Raw genomic sequence first — 16,462 nt, 5'->3', positions numbered from 1 at the left:
TAAGACTTGCTTAGTGAGGTGAAGTAGAAAGATATAGACTTTGCCATCAGACAGACCTGGGCTTTTATGTTTTAATATTCCATAGCTCTGTAATCTTGGAACAAAGCGTACAACCTATTTGAATTTCAGCTTTCTTTCTTTAGCATGAGAACATTAATAGCTACCTCCTGGATTTTTTGGAAATTAAATAAAATACATTTATGGAAAGCATTTCTTACTTTGACATATAACCATTAACAAATATTTGTTCCTAACTCTTCTTGAATTTAGCAAAATTAATCTGTAATATTGTACTAAATTTTAACATTTATTTTCATTTTGGATAAAAACTCAGTGGCACCAATTTGCTCAATACCCGTTCTTCAGTGCTAATATAAAAACCCTGCTTAGGGCTGGAAGTGGTAGCTCATACCTGTAATCCCAGCACTTTGGGAGGTCATGGTGGGAGGATCACTTGCGACCAGACTGTGCAACTTAGCAAAATCCTGTCACTACAAAAAAGTAAAAAAAATAAAAAAGCCATTAGCTAGGCATATTTGCTTGCTCTGCAGTCCTAGTTACTGGGGAGGCTAAGGCATGAGGATCGCTTGAGCCAAGGAGTTTGAAGCTGCAGTGAGCCACAATTGTGTCACTGCACTCCAGCCTGTGTGACAGAGCAAGACCATGTCTCTTTTTAAAAAAAGACCCATTCCGGGCACGGTGGCCCACACCTGTAATCCCAGCACTTTGGGAGGCCGAGGTGGGCGAATCACCTGAGGTCGTGAGTTCGAGACAAGCATAGACAACATGGTGAAACTCTGTCTACAAAAATTATCTGGGTGCAGCAGCAGGCACTTGTAATCCCAGCTACTCAGGAGGCTGAGGCAGGAGAATCACTTGAACCCAGGTGGCGGAGGTTGCAGTGAGCCGAGGTCGTGCCACTGCGCTCCAGCCTGGGCAACAGAGCCAGATTGTCTGAAACAAAACAAAACAAACCCTACTCAGACAAAATTCAAATTAGTGGAATTCTATTTAGAGTTTACTGTTGGTAGTATAAGCACACATACTTTACAAAGCTGAGGCATATAGATATATTTATTTTCAATGTACACTTCGTGTATTTGAAAGTAGATTTTTAGCAGAGTGGCCTGTGAATCCCTTATAAATCTGATTTCATTTTAACATTTCAGTGATTGATTTGGTGATGTTAACTTGTTTTAAAAATTCATGTGGTACTCAGAGAATTAGTTCTAAGTGCAATTTTTAAAAATTGAGACATTACATACCACATAACTACCCCTTTTAAATTGAATAATTCAGTTATTTTTACTATTTTCACAAGGTTATGTACTTATCACTGTCTAATACCAGAACATTTTCATCACACTCAAAAGAAACCTCTTACCTATTAGCAGTCATTCCCCGTTCCCCCTTCTAATACCAGGGTTAGCCCCTGGTCACCACTAATCTACTTTCTGTCTCTATGAATTTGTCTATTCTGGATATCTCATATAAACTGAATCAAACCATATATGGCCTCTTGTGTCTGGTTTCTTTGAGCATGTTTTCCGAGTTCAGCTATGTCATAGCATGTATCTGTATTTCATTCCTTTTTAGTAACTGAGTTTGAGTCTGTTTTATGGATATACCGTATTTTGTTAATCTGTCATCAGTTGGTGGACTTTTGGGTTGTTTCCACTTTTTGGCCTTTGTGAATAATAACTGCTGTTAGTATTTGCCTACAACTCTTTGTGTGAATATATGCTTTCAGCTCCTTTGGGTGTATATACCTAGGAGCAGAATTGCCAGATCATATGTTAAACAATTTCTGAAAAAGCATTAAAAACCAAGAAACAAAATTGAGACATGTGAGGTTCAAATTTATAGTGAAACCTGTGTCATATCTGTTGGCCTTTATATATAGTTTTTGGTGGAGAGTTGAACTGGATGCATATTGTTTAAATATTAAAGGAATATGTAAAAATAATCAGAAGCCTTTAACTGGGTTTCCCTGTTACATGTTCTAATAGGAGAACAAGGGAAAAAATAACAATTTACATAAAAGCGACATACAGACTTCTCTCTTACTGGCAGCTGGTTCTGTAAATAATTCTAATTGGATTTTATCCAAGGCAAAGACAGAAGGGGAAGGCATTGTTTGATGGAATACGGCAGTACGTTGAAAATTTTCACCTTGGGGATTATTCACTGAAAATAGCGGATGTCCTTTTTATCAGGTTGAAACATAACTTGTTTAAACATCCTCTTACCTACATGTGACCAAAAATGCTTTTCAGTGTTTTGGGCCAGATGTCCTTGAACTTTCTCGACGTTATAGCATGAAACCTAATTTCTTTCTTTTTTAATTTATTTTTTGAGACGGAGTTTTGCTCTTGTTGCCCAGGCTGGAGTGCAATGGCGAGAGTTCACCACAACCTCCGCCTCCCGGTTTCAAGCGATTCTCCTGCCTCAGTCTCCCAAGTAGCTGGGATTACAGGCACGCGCCACAGCGCCTGGCTAATTTTGTATTTTTAGTAGAGACGGGGTTTCTCTGTGTTGGTCAGGCTGGTCTCAAACTCCCGACCTCAGGTGATCCACCCGCCTTGGCCTCCCAAAGTGCTGGGATTACAGGTGTGAGCCACCGCGCCCGGCCCATGAAACCTAATTTCTATGGAGCAAAAATGGCCACCTCATCTCGGAAGTAACTTTTGTTAACACATTTCAAGGACAACTTATATAATGACTAGATGTACTTGAAATAATGACTAGATATGCTTGAAAATTAAATATCTGACACCTACCCACGTTTAATAGAGATTGACACCAAAGATAAAGTTTGAGGACTCTTATTCCGTATTCTGTCTTTTCCCTATTAAAAAATAAATCAAGACCTCAGATTCTGCTCTTCATCAGTTTGAACTCTGATCTTGTTAGAAAGTATTATAAATTAAGTACAACTGAATAATTGAATACCTAATTTTAAAATAGTTTTGTTTGTTGAGGCACTTACAGTTTCATAGACTTTGGTGAGGAGAAACAGATTATTAGAAGGAATTTATGGAAAACAGTTGAGTCTCTTGTACATATGAGTTTCTATCTTTGGGAGAGGGCCAAGGAGCAAAGTCGTCTGGGCATTGTCCCCACCCTCAGAGTTCTAGGGTGCAAAATAGGTGATCAGACAGCTGTTTGTAATCTAAAACTGACTGAAACATTTAATTAAAGTATAAGTTTTATATTGTGAGAATGAAGAGACAAGTGCCACCTTGATTAGGGTATATTAAAACATTTAAACTATTGTTGTAGGTAGAGAAAGATGTGAGAGAAGGCTTCACAGTCAACAGAATGGCATGGAATCATGAAAGTATATAGTGTGTTTGGAAGACTACAGAATAAGGTTAAACAAAACATGGAGAAAAGCTGAACCAGGAATTTAGTGAGGAAAAATGTTGAGAAAAATGGGTATGTTTTATATGGAGATGACTGTAAAGAAGTAGGTAAGGTGGGAAGGGTGTGAGCTTTTGAATTCTAGAAACTCACTATTTACTGTGTGACTTGGCTGAATTTCTTAACTTCTCTGTGCCTCAATTTGTTCATTAAGGATAGTAATACAGTCACACAATAGTGAGCATTAGTGAGCATTAAATAGATGGATGTAAAGTTCCAGATCCATACTCTTACATGTAGTAGACATTCAAGACTTAGTAAATTATTATTTTATTTTTAAAAAGTTTTGTTGAGGGCTTCTGGGTGATACCCGTAAATAATTGAAAGCAGGAACTTGAACAGGTATGAATAGTCATGTTTACAGCAGCATTACTCACAAAAGCCAAAAGGTGGAAGTGACTCAATAGTCTATCTATAGATGAGTGAATAAACAAAATGTGATATATGCATACAACAGAATATTATTCAGCCTTAAACAGGAAGGAAATTCTGACATATGTTACAACGTGGATGAAGCTTGAAGACATTATGCAAAGTGAAATAAGCCCAATCACAAAAGGGCAAATACCATATTTGTTACTTACATGAGGTACCTAGACTAGTCAAAATCGTAGAGACCAGAAAGTAGAATGGTGGTTGGCAGGAGCTGAGGGGAGGAAGGATGGGGAGTTAGATTAAGAAATGCTCGGTCCAGAGTTTCATTTTGGAAAGATTAATAAAAGAATTCTGGAGATGAATGGTAATAATGGTTGTACATTATGAATGTATTTAATACCACTACACTGTACACTTAAAAATGGCTAAGCTAGTAAATGTTATGTTTATTTTACCACAATAAAAAAACCAGAGAAAAAATAAAATGAAACTGCTAATTTTTAAAAAAATCAAACGAATTCTGACCACTTCAGCTCTTTAAGCAAGATGCCATAATTCATTTTCTTGGGAACAAATATTGCCTGCTGTATTGCAGTATTTGGCTTACAGAGATGATCGGAGTAAAAGCATGTCTTAGAGTTTGCTCCTGCTCAAGGAAAGACTGAAATTCCTGTTTTCCTAGGTTCTCTGTGATAATTAAGGATATTGTCCCAGGGTAGATGTCCGTTTGTTGAATACAGTCCTTAAGGAGTTTTTGGACATGCAAGAGTAGAAATGGAGCTAAGTTGAGGGGAGGGACCAAAGAGCCTTGGATAAGAAAAGATGAATAATTTTAAATTTCGTAGTTCCACAACGGAAGAGGGGAAAGAAAAACAATGGGCAATCAAAAAGCAAAGTAGTATTTTTAAAACTACTGCTTCTGAATGAATGTTATTGAACTAAGATGACAATTACGGAGACAGTTATATGGTAAAATATGCATTTGTCAATGGAAAAAAAAGTTTGTTCACCTTCATTAGTTGTAAAAAGTTGTTTTGTCCATGAGTCAATTCAAAGCATGGAAAATGGTTTTAGTGAATTTATTTTTAAAAATAATTTGTAATTAGTAAAATCAACTAGGTACCACTAAATTCCAGGCCTGGGCCTCAGTTGTAAAAGTACTAGATGCCATGATCTCTATGGTACTTTTAAAATTTGGAGTATTTTGAACTGTTCTTCCAGTGAAATATGAAAAACAAAAAGTACTTTAATGAAATTAAACTATATGGCAGCCAAACAGAAATGCTACTTGCTTCTGTAACAAGGCACTGCTGAATGATACAGAACATTGGTGGTATGTTGTTGCTAAAGTGTTTGTGGTCTTATCAACAGCTACATATGAAATAATACTAAAAATAACAAATAGGATAAACAGTGTTACATTGGGCGGGGTGGGGAGAATGACAGCCCCCTTCCCATGTAATGCTGTTTATCCCGTTTGTTGAATTTAGTATTATTCAAGGCTCAGGAAAATATTGTGTACTGCCTTCAACGGGCACCGTCTTAGTTTTTATACTGTTTCCCTCCCTACCTATTGCCATGTGTAAGACAAGCACCTTGCCAGTTGTGTTTGATTCTGACATTTAAAGCAGTGCTATTTTTTGCTCAACATACATACAGACATATGTTTATGTACCCATCTTGGAAATGTAAGCCTTTGTGAGTTATGACTTAACTATAGCGTGAATTGAGGCTGATAGTGTAAGTGGGGGTGAAATTAAGCAGGGTCTTATAAGCTACTTTAATGGTTTTGCCCTGTATTCTGGGCGCCATGGGAAGCTATTTGGGCTTTAAACTGGGGAATGATGTGGTCATCATTACATATTAAAAAGGTAAACAGTCTGCAGTGTGAGAACGGATGAGAAGAGGTCAAGAATAGATGGGGAGAGACCAGGACATGCTTAGAATTGGCAAAACTGAGAGAACCAGGTTTGGAAGGAAGATAGTTCATTGTTGGAAGTGTTGATTTTGAGGTATCTTTGATAAGGGTGTCAGATATTCATTTGGATATGTGTGCCTGTAGGCCAGAGATGTGAAGTTTAAGGACAGCAAGGTTACTTGAAACCAAGTATAGATGAACTGGAGGGAGCCTAGGACTACTAGAGGCAGAGACTTAAGAAGACGTGGCTAGAGAGATAGAAAAGTGGGAAATCAGGAGATGATGCTGTCAAAGGAATCAAAGGAAAACTTGTTTAAAGAGGGGAAGTGGCCCAAAATGCTGAATGCTCCTGAGATTAAGATGGAAAAAATATCCATTAGTCTTATTTATTATGGTCATCTTAGCAAGAACTATTTTGGTTTAGAGGTGTACCCAAGCTAGACTGAAGTAGGTTGAGAAGTGTGAGATGAAGCTATTGAGGAAATGATGTAGCCAGCTACTTCAAGAAACTTAGCTCTGAGGAGGAGGAGAGAGATGGAGCAATAGTTGAGAGGAAAGATAGGGTCTATGGATAGGACAGATCTGAGTATGTTTCAGTATTTCTATGAGCATTCAGTATAGAACATAAAGTGGGAACACCTAGTACGTTAAAGGGAAAATTCATCTGAGGCTCCCAGCTGGTACTGAATCTTGATCCTGAACCTAATACAGTGACTGGCTACAGAAAATGGAACACCTTCTATAGGTAATAGGGCTGAAGAAGTAATACCATTATTTATTTTCCTAATTCCCTATTGTATTCATCAGGGTCTACACAGGAAACAGAAATTAGACAGTAATATGAACAGGGAAAGTTAAATACAACATACAGACTTATTAACTGTATAGGGGATTATAAAAGAGAACTCTAAAGAGTACTGGAATCTCAGATAGAGTGAGCAGCCTCTACCCCTAGGGCAGAGGCAGAGCACCCAAGGAAGTAAATTTGGCAGAACCCCACCCTCACCCTTCACAGGATGAGGTCCAGACCATGCTGGAGAGTGTGGGCATGGCCCATCAGATGGCAGAGACGTTTGCTGAGCTGTTGTGCTGATGAACCTCTGGGAAGCTGTCCATGGGAAGTGCCATGGAAAGGAATTCCCTGCCCAAGGAGGCAGTTTACTGGAAAGGCATTCTCTGGAGTACAAAAGAAGCTGTCCCCAGGCAGGTACTACCTGCTGCTGGCCACCGTGAAATGCTGGCTGCCCCACACTCAGAGGGCTGTGAAGAGGGGCACAGCAGAACCAGGCAGAGAGCTCTTTCCTTTACAGTTCTTTGAGCACCTAGCACCCTGTACCAGCAACGCTTAATATATTGCCAGCTGGCATAGGAGACATGCTTTAAGCATCTACCTCTTTTTTCTGAAATAATGGAAGTAAGAGACAAAAATTGACAAGTGATACACCTATTACTGGTCTTCTAACTTTAAAAAATTTTTTTGTTACAATGACGAACATCCTTGTATGTAAATCTTTGTGCATGTCTTCTTGTTTAGCTCGTAAGAGGCTAGCCACATTAGAGCATAGAGATGTGATTATTAATCTTTACGTTTTGCTGTTTGCTTTTGTGTGCGTGAAGTATCTTTAGAAGGAAATAACAGCGATTTTCTTTGAGGGGGGAACTGGATGGTGTCACCTATTCATAAAACTAATACTTCAAAAAATTAAACATTTAATAAAAATATTTTAAATTATAAATATAAATGACATCCTCTCTTTTGTTAAACTTAATCTTGTTAATGTTTAATTGCTCAGAACATTATAGTTTGTTAAACAAATTATCCCTTCTGACCTATATTTGGGCATCATTTGCAGCTCAGAATGAGTCGGGATATTTTCATTTAGTTAAGTTTACTCTTAGTGCTACCAAAACCAGGGTCACCCATTTTCCCTGGTATCCTTGACCTTTGCCTGGTGTTTGATGTGATGATACCATAGCTATTAGCCTCCCCAACACTGTTGCCGGCAGACCCGAAGTGTAGTGTCAGGTGGGGGAGATTTGTAAGTAGCAGGACTCTGTCATAAAAAATGTTGGAGAACTTAAGTATTATGATCCTGTTAAGTTCTGAGTTTTCTTTGCATAATCAGAAATGTATTCTCTTGCTGTTTTTACAACAAACCCTTAAAAAGACAAAGTTTCTTAAGCTAACAATAATTATAATTAAGAAATGCTTTTTCCATGTATCACCTTTTAGATTAAGACATAATAAAATAATATTGAAAATTGTGGCTATAGAATGTAGTTGTCTTAAAACACTTGGAAAAGTATAGTACTGTAGACATGTAACAAAATTGCACGTGTGGCCTTTACATTTATATAAAAAATTTTAAAACTATACTTACATTTTGATCTTTACCAAAATTTACTTTTCAAGAGTTGTTTCTATCTTGTACAAAACTGTATTACATAACTCTTTTTTGTTTAAACTACCAAAGCAGAAAGGAGTTACCTAGTCTTAGATCCATTTTGAACTATTAAGAGATAAACAGTATTTTCACATTTTTACCTACATTACTTAAAGTGATTTTGCCTATTAAAACTTTAAGAAAGATCCAAATGATTCTGTTTTTTAAAAATTATTTATTTATTTATTTATTTATTTTTGAGACGGAGTCTTGCTCTGCCGCCCAGTCTGGAGGGCAGTGGCGCTATCTTGGCTCACTGTAAGCTCCGCCTCCCGGGTTCACGCCATTCTCCTGCCTCAGCCTCCCGAATAGCTGGGACTTACAGGTGCCTGCCACCATGCCCAGCTAATTTTTTTGTATTTTTAGTAGAGACGGGGTTTCACCATGTTAGCCAGGATGGTCTCGATGTCCTGACCTCATGATCCATACGCCTCAGTCTCCCAAAGTGCTGGGATTACAGGCATGAGCTATCATGCCTGGCCCAAATGATTCTTAATTTTGTGTCTCATTTGTTTGAATCATTGCTTCATTAACCAGCAAAATACAACAAAAATCAATTTGTATAATTTTTATTAAAGTCTATCAAAATTTATGGAATAGGCTTTTCTTTTCTTTTTTTTTTTTTTTGAGACAAAGTCTCGCTCTTGTACCCCAGGCTGGAGTGCAGTGGCGCGATCTTGGCTCACTGCAAGCTCCGGCTCCCAGGTTCAAGCGATTCTCCTGCCTCAGCCTCCCAAGTAGCTGTAGCTGGGATTACAGACTCCTGCCACCACATCCAGCTAATTTTTTGTGTGTTTTTAGTAGACGAGGTTTCGCCATGTTGGCCAGGATGGTCTCGAACTCCTGACCTCAGGTGATCCACCCACCTCAGCCTCCCAAAGTTCTGGAATTATAGTCGTGAGCCAACCGCGCCCAGCAAGAATAGGCTTTTCTTAAATCCTTATTACTTAAACTCTTAAAATTTTTTTTTTCTGGCTGGGCACAGTAGCTCACGCCTGTAATCCCAGCACTTTGGGAGGCCTGAGGTGGGCGAATCACCTGAGGTCAGGAGTTCAAGACCAGCCTGGCCCACATCGTGAAACCTCGTTTCTACGAAAAATACAAAAATTAGCCAAGCGTAGGGGTGGGCACCTGTAATCCCAGCTACTCTCTGGAGGCTGAAGCAGGAGAATTGCTTGAACCCAGGAGGCGGAGGTTGCAGTCAGCCAAGATCGTGCCAGCCTGGGCAACAAGAGCAAAATTCTGTCTCCAAAAAAAAAAAAAAACCCTAAAAATCTTTGATATTTCTCTCTGTAGGATAAAGTAGAATTTTAAGACTAATGACTTATGATGTAGAAAGAAGAAACTGAATACATTTATATATGAGCTGTCACAGGAATGTTTGCTTTGTTCAGTGGCAGTTCCCACCATCTGTGCCATTCTTTTTTTTTTTGAGATGAAGTTTTGCTCGCATTGCCCAGACTGGAGTGCAATGGCATGATCTCAGCTCACTGCAGCCTGCAGCCTTCGTCTCCCAGGTTCAAGTGATTCTCCTGCCTCAGCCTCCCTAGTACTGAGATTACAGGTGCCCGCCACCACACCTAGCTAATTTTTGTATTTTTAGTAGAGATGGGGTTTTGCTATGTTGGTCAGGTTGGTCTCGAACTCCTGACCTGCCCCGCACCCGGCCTCCATGCCATTCTTTCTATTCCAAGTATCTAGTCTAGTAGTGGCATTATAGTAGGCATCCATTAAGCTTTTTTTTTTGAGCTAGATGATGATCAATTTGAAGTTTTTTATTATGACATTCTTATAATTAAGTGCTTATTCTGAGTTAATTTTCTTTGTCGTGTTTTCAGGACTACAGGAATATGTGGAAGCTGTCTCTTTTCAACACTTCATCAAAACACGATCATTAATTAGTATGGATGAAATTAATAAACAATTGATATTTACGACCGACGACAATGGGAAAGAAAATAAAACTGTGAGAATTTAAAGTTTATTTCACATTTATGATATAATTTATGTAACAGTATGATGATTCTAGTAGATTTATTGGCTTATGCTGAGACTGAGATGGGAATGTTCTTTCTAAAGTGTGGTTTTGTAGAGTCTCAACTAGGAAATGGTCTTTTTAAATATTTCAGTTAGTGGATAGAACAAGAACAACTCTGGGCATATTGGGAAAGTAATGCTCTTTACCTAAAGCGTTATGGAGTGCTTACTGTAAGTCCTCTTTTGGTTTTACTCTCTATTTTTCACCTGCCCTTTGTAAGCACTATCTTATTTAATCTTTGTATTAACCGTATGTGGTAAGCATTATTACTCTCATTTTACACAGAAAGAAACAGGCTTTTAGAGAGGTTAGGTAACTTACCAGAAGCCACACAACTAAAAAGTGTAGCAGAACTAAGATTTGAAGTTAGGTTTGGAATCCAAGCCTGTGCCCTTGTCTGCTCTCCCAGCACTTCTCACAGTGTGCTACAGGGATCCCTTGCATCAGGTACCTACCTCAAAGGGTTGTTTTAAAGGATTTGACCTAAAGGTTATTAATTAGGCAATATACAGCAGCACCTGACACGTAATATACATTGTATATAGCACCTGACACGGGAGTGCTCAGTAGTTTGCTGTTATAAAGTAGTTTTTATATAGTGAGAGCTGTTAATCATTTACTCAATAATGCTTGTATCTGAAATTTATGTAGCTTTTCTGAGTTAAGAAAAAAAACTTTGCAGTTTGACTTTTAAACAAATACTATTTTTTTCCTTCTGGGTTTCAAGATATAACATTCAGGCAATAAGGTAAGCTGTATTGACTATTTGATACTTTCAGAGATACCAGTACACTTAAAGATCAAATTAAATAAAATTTTTAAATTTTCATATTTTTTATCTTTTTAAAATCACTTTTAAAAACACCATATATTCAGGATAGGTAGGCAGGAGATGGAAGACACTGTAGAAATAATATTTTCTTGAATATCAGCTAAAATATTAAAACAAATGAGACTAATTTGGCATGACAGGTATAACTTACTTTAAGGAAGCCATGTATTAACTTTTTAAATTATATAAAGTGTATTAAGGAGGAAGTTTATTTTGAGAAGTAACATTTCTTCATATTTTTTATTCGTATAGTGTAGACTGAATTGCACAAAGAAGTAAAGCAGGCCTATTTGACCCTGCTTCTCACATAATATTAGGGAAGTTTCCACACTTTCAAGTTCTCTCTGTTTCAAAATGAAAATATTGGGGAAAAGGCCAGAAAATTGAGAGTCAGAGTACTGTTTTCAGGACTTAGGTACTAGATTATTTTAAGATTATGGGGCTATAATGTTCATACACACGTTTCAAATTAAGACTATGTTCATAAATAAGTTTTAGTGCTAAAGATGCGTGGTGCTGAAAATTCTGGGAATTTGATTGGGAAAGGTATTTTGCTCTTACTTGCCTGTTGAGAATATTGTCAAAACTATGTAATCTTTATTTAAAAAACTTTTTGTGAAAAAATTTCAAATGTGCAGAAAAATAGATTAGAAACAATAGTGCCACTAACTAGCTATCATATTCCCATAGCTCAACATCATATTCCCATAGCTCAACATCATATTACCTGTGATGTTTCTCTGGCCTGATTTCTTACGCTAAACGATGAGGACGTTGCACCAGATGGTCTCTGCAGAGTTCAGTGTTAGGAGTCATATATTAGATACATAGCAAAGAGTGATCTTAAGAAAGCTATCTCCCTCTTCTCAGCTTACATTTATGTAACTTCCTTTAAACTTGAATCAAAAGAATTATTAGTTCCTCAAATGCACAATTCTTACCTGCACACCTTTGTAGTTCCCACTACCTAAAATGTCCTTTGATGTAACTGAAACTTCAACTACCCTTTTATACATACAGTCTTTTAATAGCAATTTAGGCATTGTCTCTGCCAGAAAGAATTCAATAGAGGGAAATTGATGTGGAGAGAGATTTCATGATGATAGTAATCATGATAGCAGCTAGCATTTGTTGAATATTTACTTTGTGTTGGGCATTATGCCAAGAACTTGGTAAATGTTATCTCATTTAATCCTTAAAATAAACCTCTGAGGTAGGTACTGTTATCCCATTTTACAGATGAGGAAACTGAGGTTTAGAGAGATGAAATAACTTGCCCAAGGGCATACACCTTATGAAGCAAGGTCCTGGAAGAGGTGGGAGGAGATGGGTCAAGGTCATTTGGAAGAGTTAACCTCAAACAAGAGGAGGGACAACTCATCATCTGAGACTGGAGGATAGAAGGTAAAGATGGCTGTGGATATAAATATTTTTTTTTTGGTAGGGATGAAGGCAGTTGCGAGAAATTGTGCTAGGTAAGCTGGCAAATGAGACCAGGTCAGTGAAGTTGCGCAAGCTTGTCTACTGAAAGTGAAGAGGTTTGGGATTTGAGTAGAGCACTGAGGGTGAAAGGTTTGAAATCGTGTTTGAAGAGGCTGGAGAGAGAACCATCTAATGATAAGTAAAAGGATTGGAGAGTAATTTGTAGTGGTAAAAACTCTGCAGTTGTGATTACCATTTTTTAACTTGGTGAGTGGTACTCAGCCACCTGAATAAAGGACTAATGAGTAGATTTTAGTGTTGATTGAGGATTCTGTTTTTGCTGGGTAGGTGCAGTAGAAAATACAGCAGTCTAAGGGAATTGAGGATGCAGTGAGAGAATAATAAATTGTGATGGTCAGTGCTGAGTAGGGAAAGACAAGAGGCCAGAAAAAGACTGAGCAACTTAGAAAAACATTAATGGATCACAAACTTGGAGGGCCGTATGATTTTCCATTTAAGTAAGTAATTGTCCTGCAATAAAGTTATTAAGCCTTGTTTAAGAATATTTTTATTTTGTACGTCAAGTGGAGTTGGAAATAGTTGGTTTCATAATGATACATTTCAAAAGCATCTTGAAGGCATATGGTTCAATTCACTACCCAGGGCACAGATTCCTCCTGTAACATCCCAAATGGTTATTAAGCAAAATAGATTTATTTTATTTAGAAAAAATTAGTATGACTGATTTGCTATTGATTTTGTACTTCTATAATAAATGTGATACATGCTATATTCACTCTTTTTCACAGTCTTTTGTTTTTTTTTTTAAACCAGCCTTCTTCTGATACACAGGATGAGCAGTTTGGTACTTGGAGACTGAGAGTCACACCTGTCGATTACCTTCTGGGAGTGGCTGACTTAACTGGAGAATTGATGCGGATGTGTATTAACAGTGTGGGGAATGGGGACATTGACACCCCCTTTGAAGTGAGCCAGTTTTTACGTCAGGTTTATGATGGGTTTTCATTCATTGGCAACACTGGACCTTACGAGGTCTCTAAGAAGCTGTATACCTTGAAACAAAGTTTGGCCAAAGTGGAGAATGCTTGTTATGCCTTGAAAGTCAGAGGGTCAGAAATTCCAAAACATATGTTGGCAGATGTGTTTTCAGTTAAAACAGAAATGATAGATCAAGAAGAGGGTATTTCTTAGAATAACATTACTCAGTTACTAATTCTTTTGAGAACTCCTAAGAGACCAATTTGTAAGACTTATTTAGTATTTCATTTAACTTTATTGTGGCTTTTACATAGAAACATATTCAGTTGTACTTGTTTTAAATTGTATACAAGCTGTACATAAAATTAGCGAAATGAATCATTTCTTATATCTTATTCATGAAAGTTTGCATACAGATGTTTGCATATATGCCTTTTTGAATTTTTGCTGGTTAACCTTTATCATTTATCTTTGTAATGTGAACCTGTTTCACAGTGCACTTTTTGCCATAACCTATCTTAATTTACTTTTTCTGAAGTTTGGAGTGATAATTTTTAGTGGAAGCAATTTGTAATTTAAGTTGGTGATTTTATTATATATAGAAAAGATTTTTTAGTTAAACTTCTGGACTTGAGCTTCCTATTTAAATTTCTTGTTAATATTGTGCCAAGCCTCAAAAATAGGTTTATTCCATGGAACAAGAATTAAAAATGAATAAGCTATCAATATATAATTTAAATACAAGTTTAGGCTGGGCGTGGTGGCTCACGCCTATAATCCCAGCACTTTGGGAGGCCAAGGCAGGCAGATCACGAGGTCAGGATTTCGCGACCAGCCTGACCAACATGGTGAAACCCCGTCTCTACTAAAAATACAAAAATTAGCTGGGTGTGGTGGCATGTGCCTGTAATCCCAGCTACTTGGCAGGCTGAGGCAGGAGAATCGCTTGAACCCAGTAGGCAGAGGTTGCAGTGAGCCGAAATTGTGCCACTGCACTCCAACCTGGGCAACAGAGCAAGACTCCATCCAAAAAAAAAAAAAAAAAGTAGAAGTTTATAAAGTATTATAGTGAAAAATTCACATTCTGTCTGATTTTAGGCCATTTAAAATTTATACAAAACAACCTTCCATAAAAATTTGACAGGTGCCCAGATGTTACTTTCTCCATTTATTTTTTTGTTTTTTATCACAGAAGGTCTGATAGAGAATTGGAGCTGAATTATAATATTTTTGTTGGTAAAGTTAAGTTGAATTATATGCTTGTACATACAATGGAAATGCTTTTAGTAGTGATTATTTAGCAATTTTTGTTTTTGTTATATTAGGCATGTTTGGAGGCTTTCCTATTCTAGCATTTAAATTTAAATTTTATTAAAATTAAATAATTTAAATCTAGCATTTAAATTTAAATAATTTAAGTCTAGCATTTACATTTAAATAATTATAATGAAGTTTTGAAATACTAAGTTAATCCAGACCTTTAGTTGTCCCGTGGTGTTAATAAAGTTGCCAAAGAAAATGTATTATGAACAATTCAGCAATAAGACAATTGTCAACACAGTTGAGAATAACAATGGTAATCATTAGTAATATTTAGAATTGGAATTTGCCTACTGAAATTAGTTATAGATGATTACTTGTGATGTGAAATTGACTTGAGCATGACAACCAGACATTTTCAGTTGGTTTTGTAAGTTTTGAGAATCTAGATACTGGGTTTTATTTTTTGAAAAATTAGCTCTGTTTGTAAGGGCTGATTCCTTGAAAATGTAATTTTCCAGAAAAACACCTAAAGAAAATAAAACATGGACATGCCTAGTAAATTCTGTTTGTTTGTGTTAGTGATGGTGGCTTTTTTGGTTTCCCAACTCACCTGTAGTCAGCTCACTACAGGATGGGAGACGATCTAAACATACTCCAAGTGTCTCACTTTAAAATGCTTACTATGATGGCACTGTGTGCGGTAATGGTTTTCATCTTTAATACAAATATTTATTAGAATATCTATTCTAAGATATACTGCCGAAAGTCCCATCACATATTTTTTGTTCCTTCTGCCACTTGAAGTGAAATTTATAATGTTAAAAGTCCAATAATAATGGATGGCTAAATGTTTTACAGATGGTTAAAATGGAAGTCTTTTGAATAAAATATTACAATATAGCAATTAAGCTTATTGTCTGATGATATTGAGAAATACTTAATAAAACTGTTGTAGAATTTTTGGTTAAAACAGAAACCTAATGTAGAATAGCTAAATATTGGGGATTCTTTCTTTAAAGGCTAGAGGTAGGGATGGTTTCTAACCTGGTTGACTCAGTTGCTCAGTGACTTCATCAGGGACCCAGAATTCTTTCTTCCTGCCCTCTGTCGTTATGCTCTCCTCAAATGAACTCCATTATTGATTGCAGGGTAGTTGCTGTATTTCCAGGCATCATGAAGACTTGACACTGTTTAACATGAGAGGGTAGAGACTTCTTGTGCATTTAAGAGAGAGAAAATCTTTTCCATAAGCTCTCAGGGAAGACATCTCTTCACATTTCATTGACCGGATTGGATAACATTTACATTGCTCTAAACCAGTCCTTGGAAAAGGAGTCTATAATAATAATACACCAGTGGATTTTTCCTAGGGGAGAAAGGCAGACGTGATAAACTGATTCAGGGCTTTGCTATTAGAGGAGAAGGGGACTTTGGGTAGGCAGTCAGCTCACTGCAGGTGAGTTGGTGCCGTTGCTACTGATATATCTCCACAGTTCGCATCACACTTAATACTGTGGGTGTTACGCCAACTGTGAGTGTCTCACTTTTAAAATGCTTTCTATGATGGCATCGTGTGGTAACATTTTTCACCTATAATAGAAAAAGAAACTGGTTCTAGGTCATATGGTAAGTTGCTGACAAAATTCTGAAAGAATATTGGGATATTTCTTTCTTAAATAATTTCTGGCACGTATTACATCAGTGAAATTTTTTTTTTTTTAGACTGAATCGCTCTCTATTGCCCAGGC

General features: G+C 37.1%; 1 protein-coding gene across 2 annotated transcripts in view; it reads left to right on the top strand.

Moving 5' to 3' along the window:
* The window catches only part of TSNAX (translin associated factor X), a 38,217-nt gene extending 22,943 nt beyond the window's left edge, over positions 1 to 15,274 (top strand). The window contains exons 5-7 of one of the 2 annotated variants that reach the window (XR_001441692.3): positions 9,999 to 10,126; positions 12,270 to 12,434; positions 13,287 to 15,274. Coding sequence is in view for 1 of the 2 variants with exons in the window: in NM_001261354.1 (NP_001248283.1) it covers positions 9,999 to 10,126; positions 13,287 to 13,664 (506 nt within the window). In the remaining variant the exon portion in view is untranslated. 2 annotated transcript variants of the gene reach the window in all.
* The last annotated feature ends 1,188 nt before the right edge of the window (positions 15,275 to 16,462 follow it).

This window comes from Macaca mulatta, chromosome 1 (genome assembly GCF_049350105.2).
Source record: "Macaca mulatta isolate MMU2019108-1 chromosome 1, T2T-MMU8v2.0, whole genome shotgun sequence".
Lineage (NCBI taxonomy): Eukaryota > Metazoa > Chordata > Mammalia > Primates > Cercopithecidae > Macaca > Macaca mulatta.
Note: the sequence above shows the minus strand (reverse complement) of the source record. Positions and strands in the feature narration are given on the sequence as shown.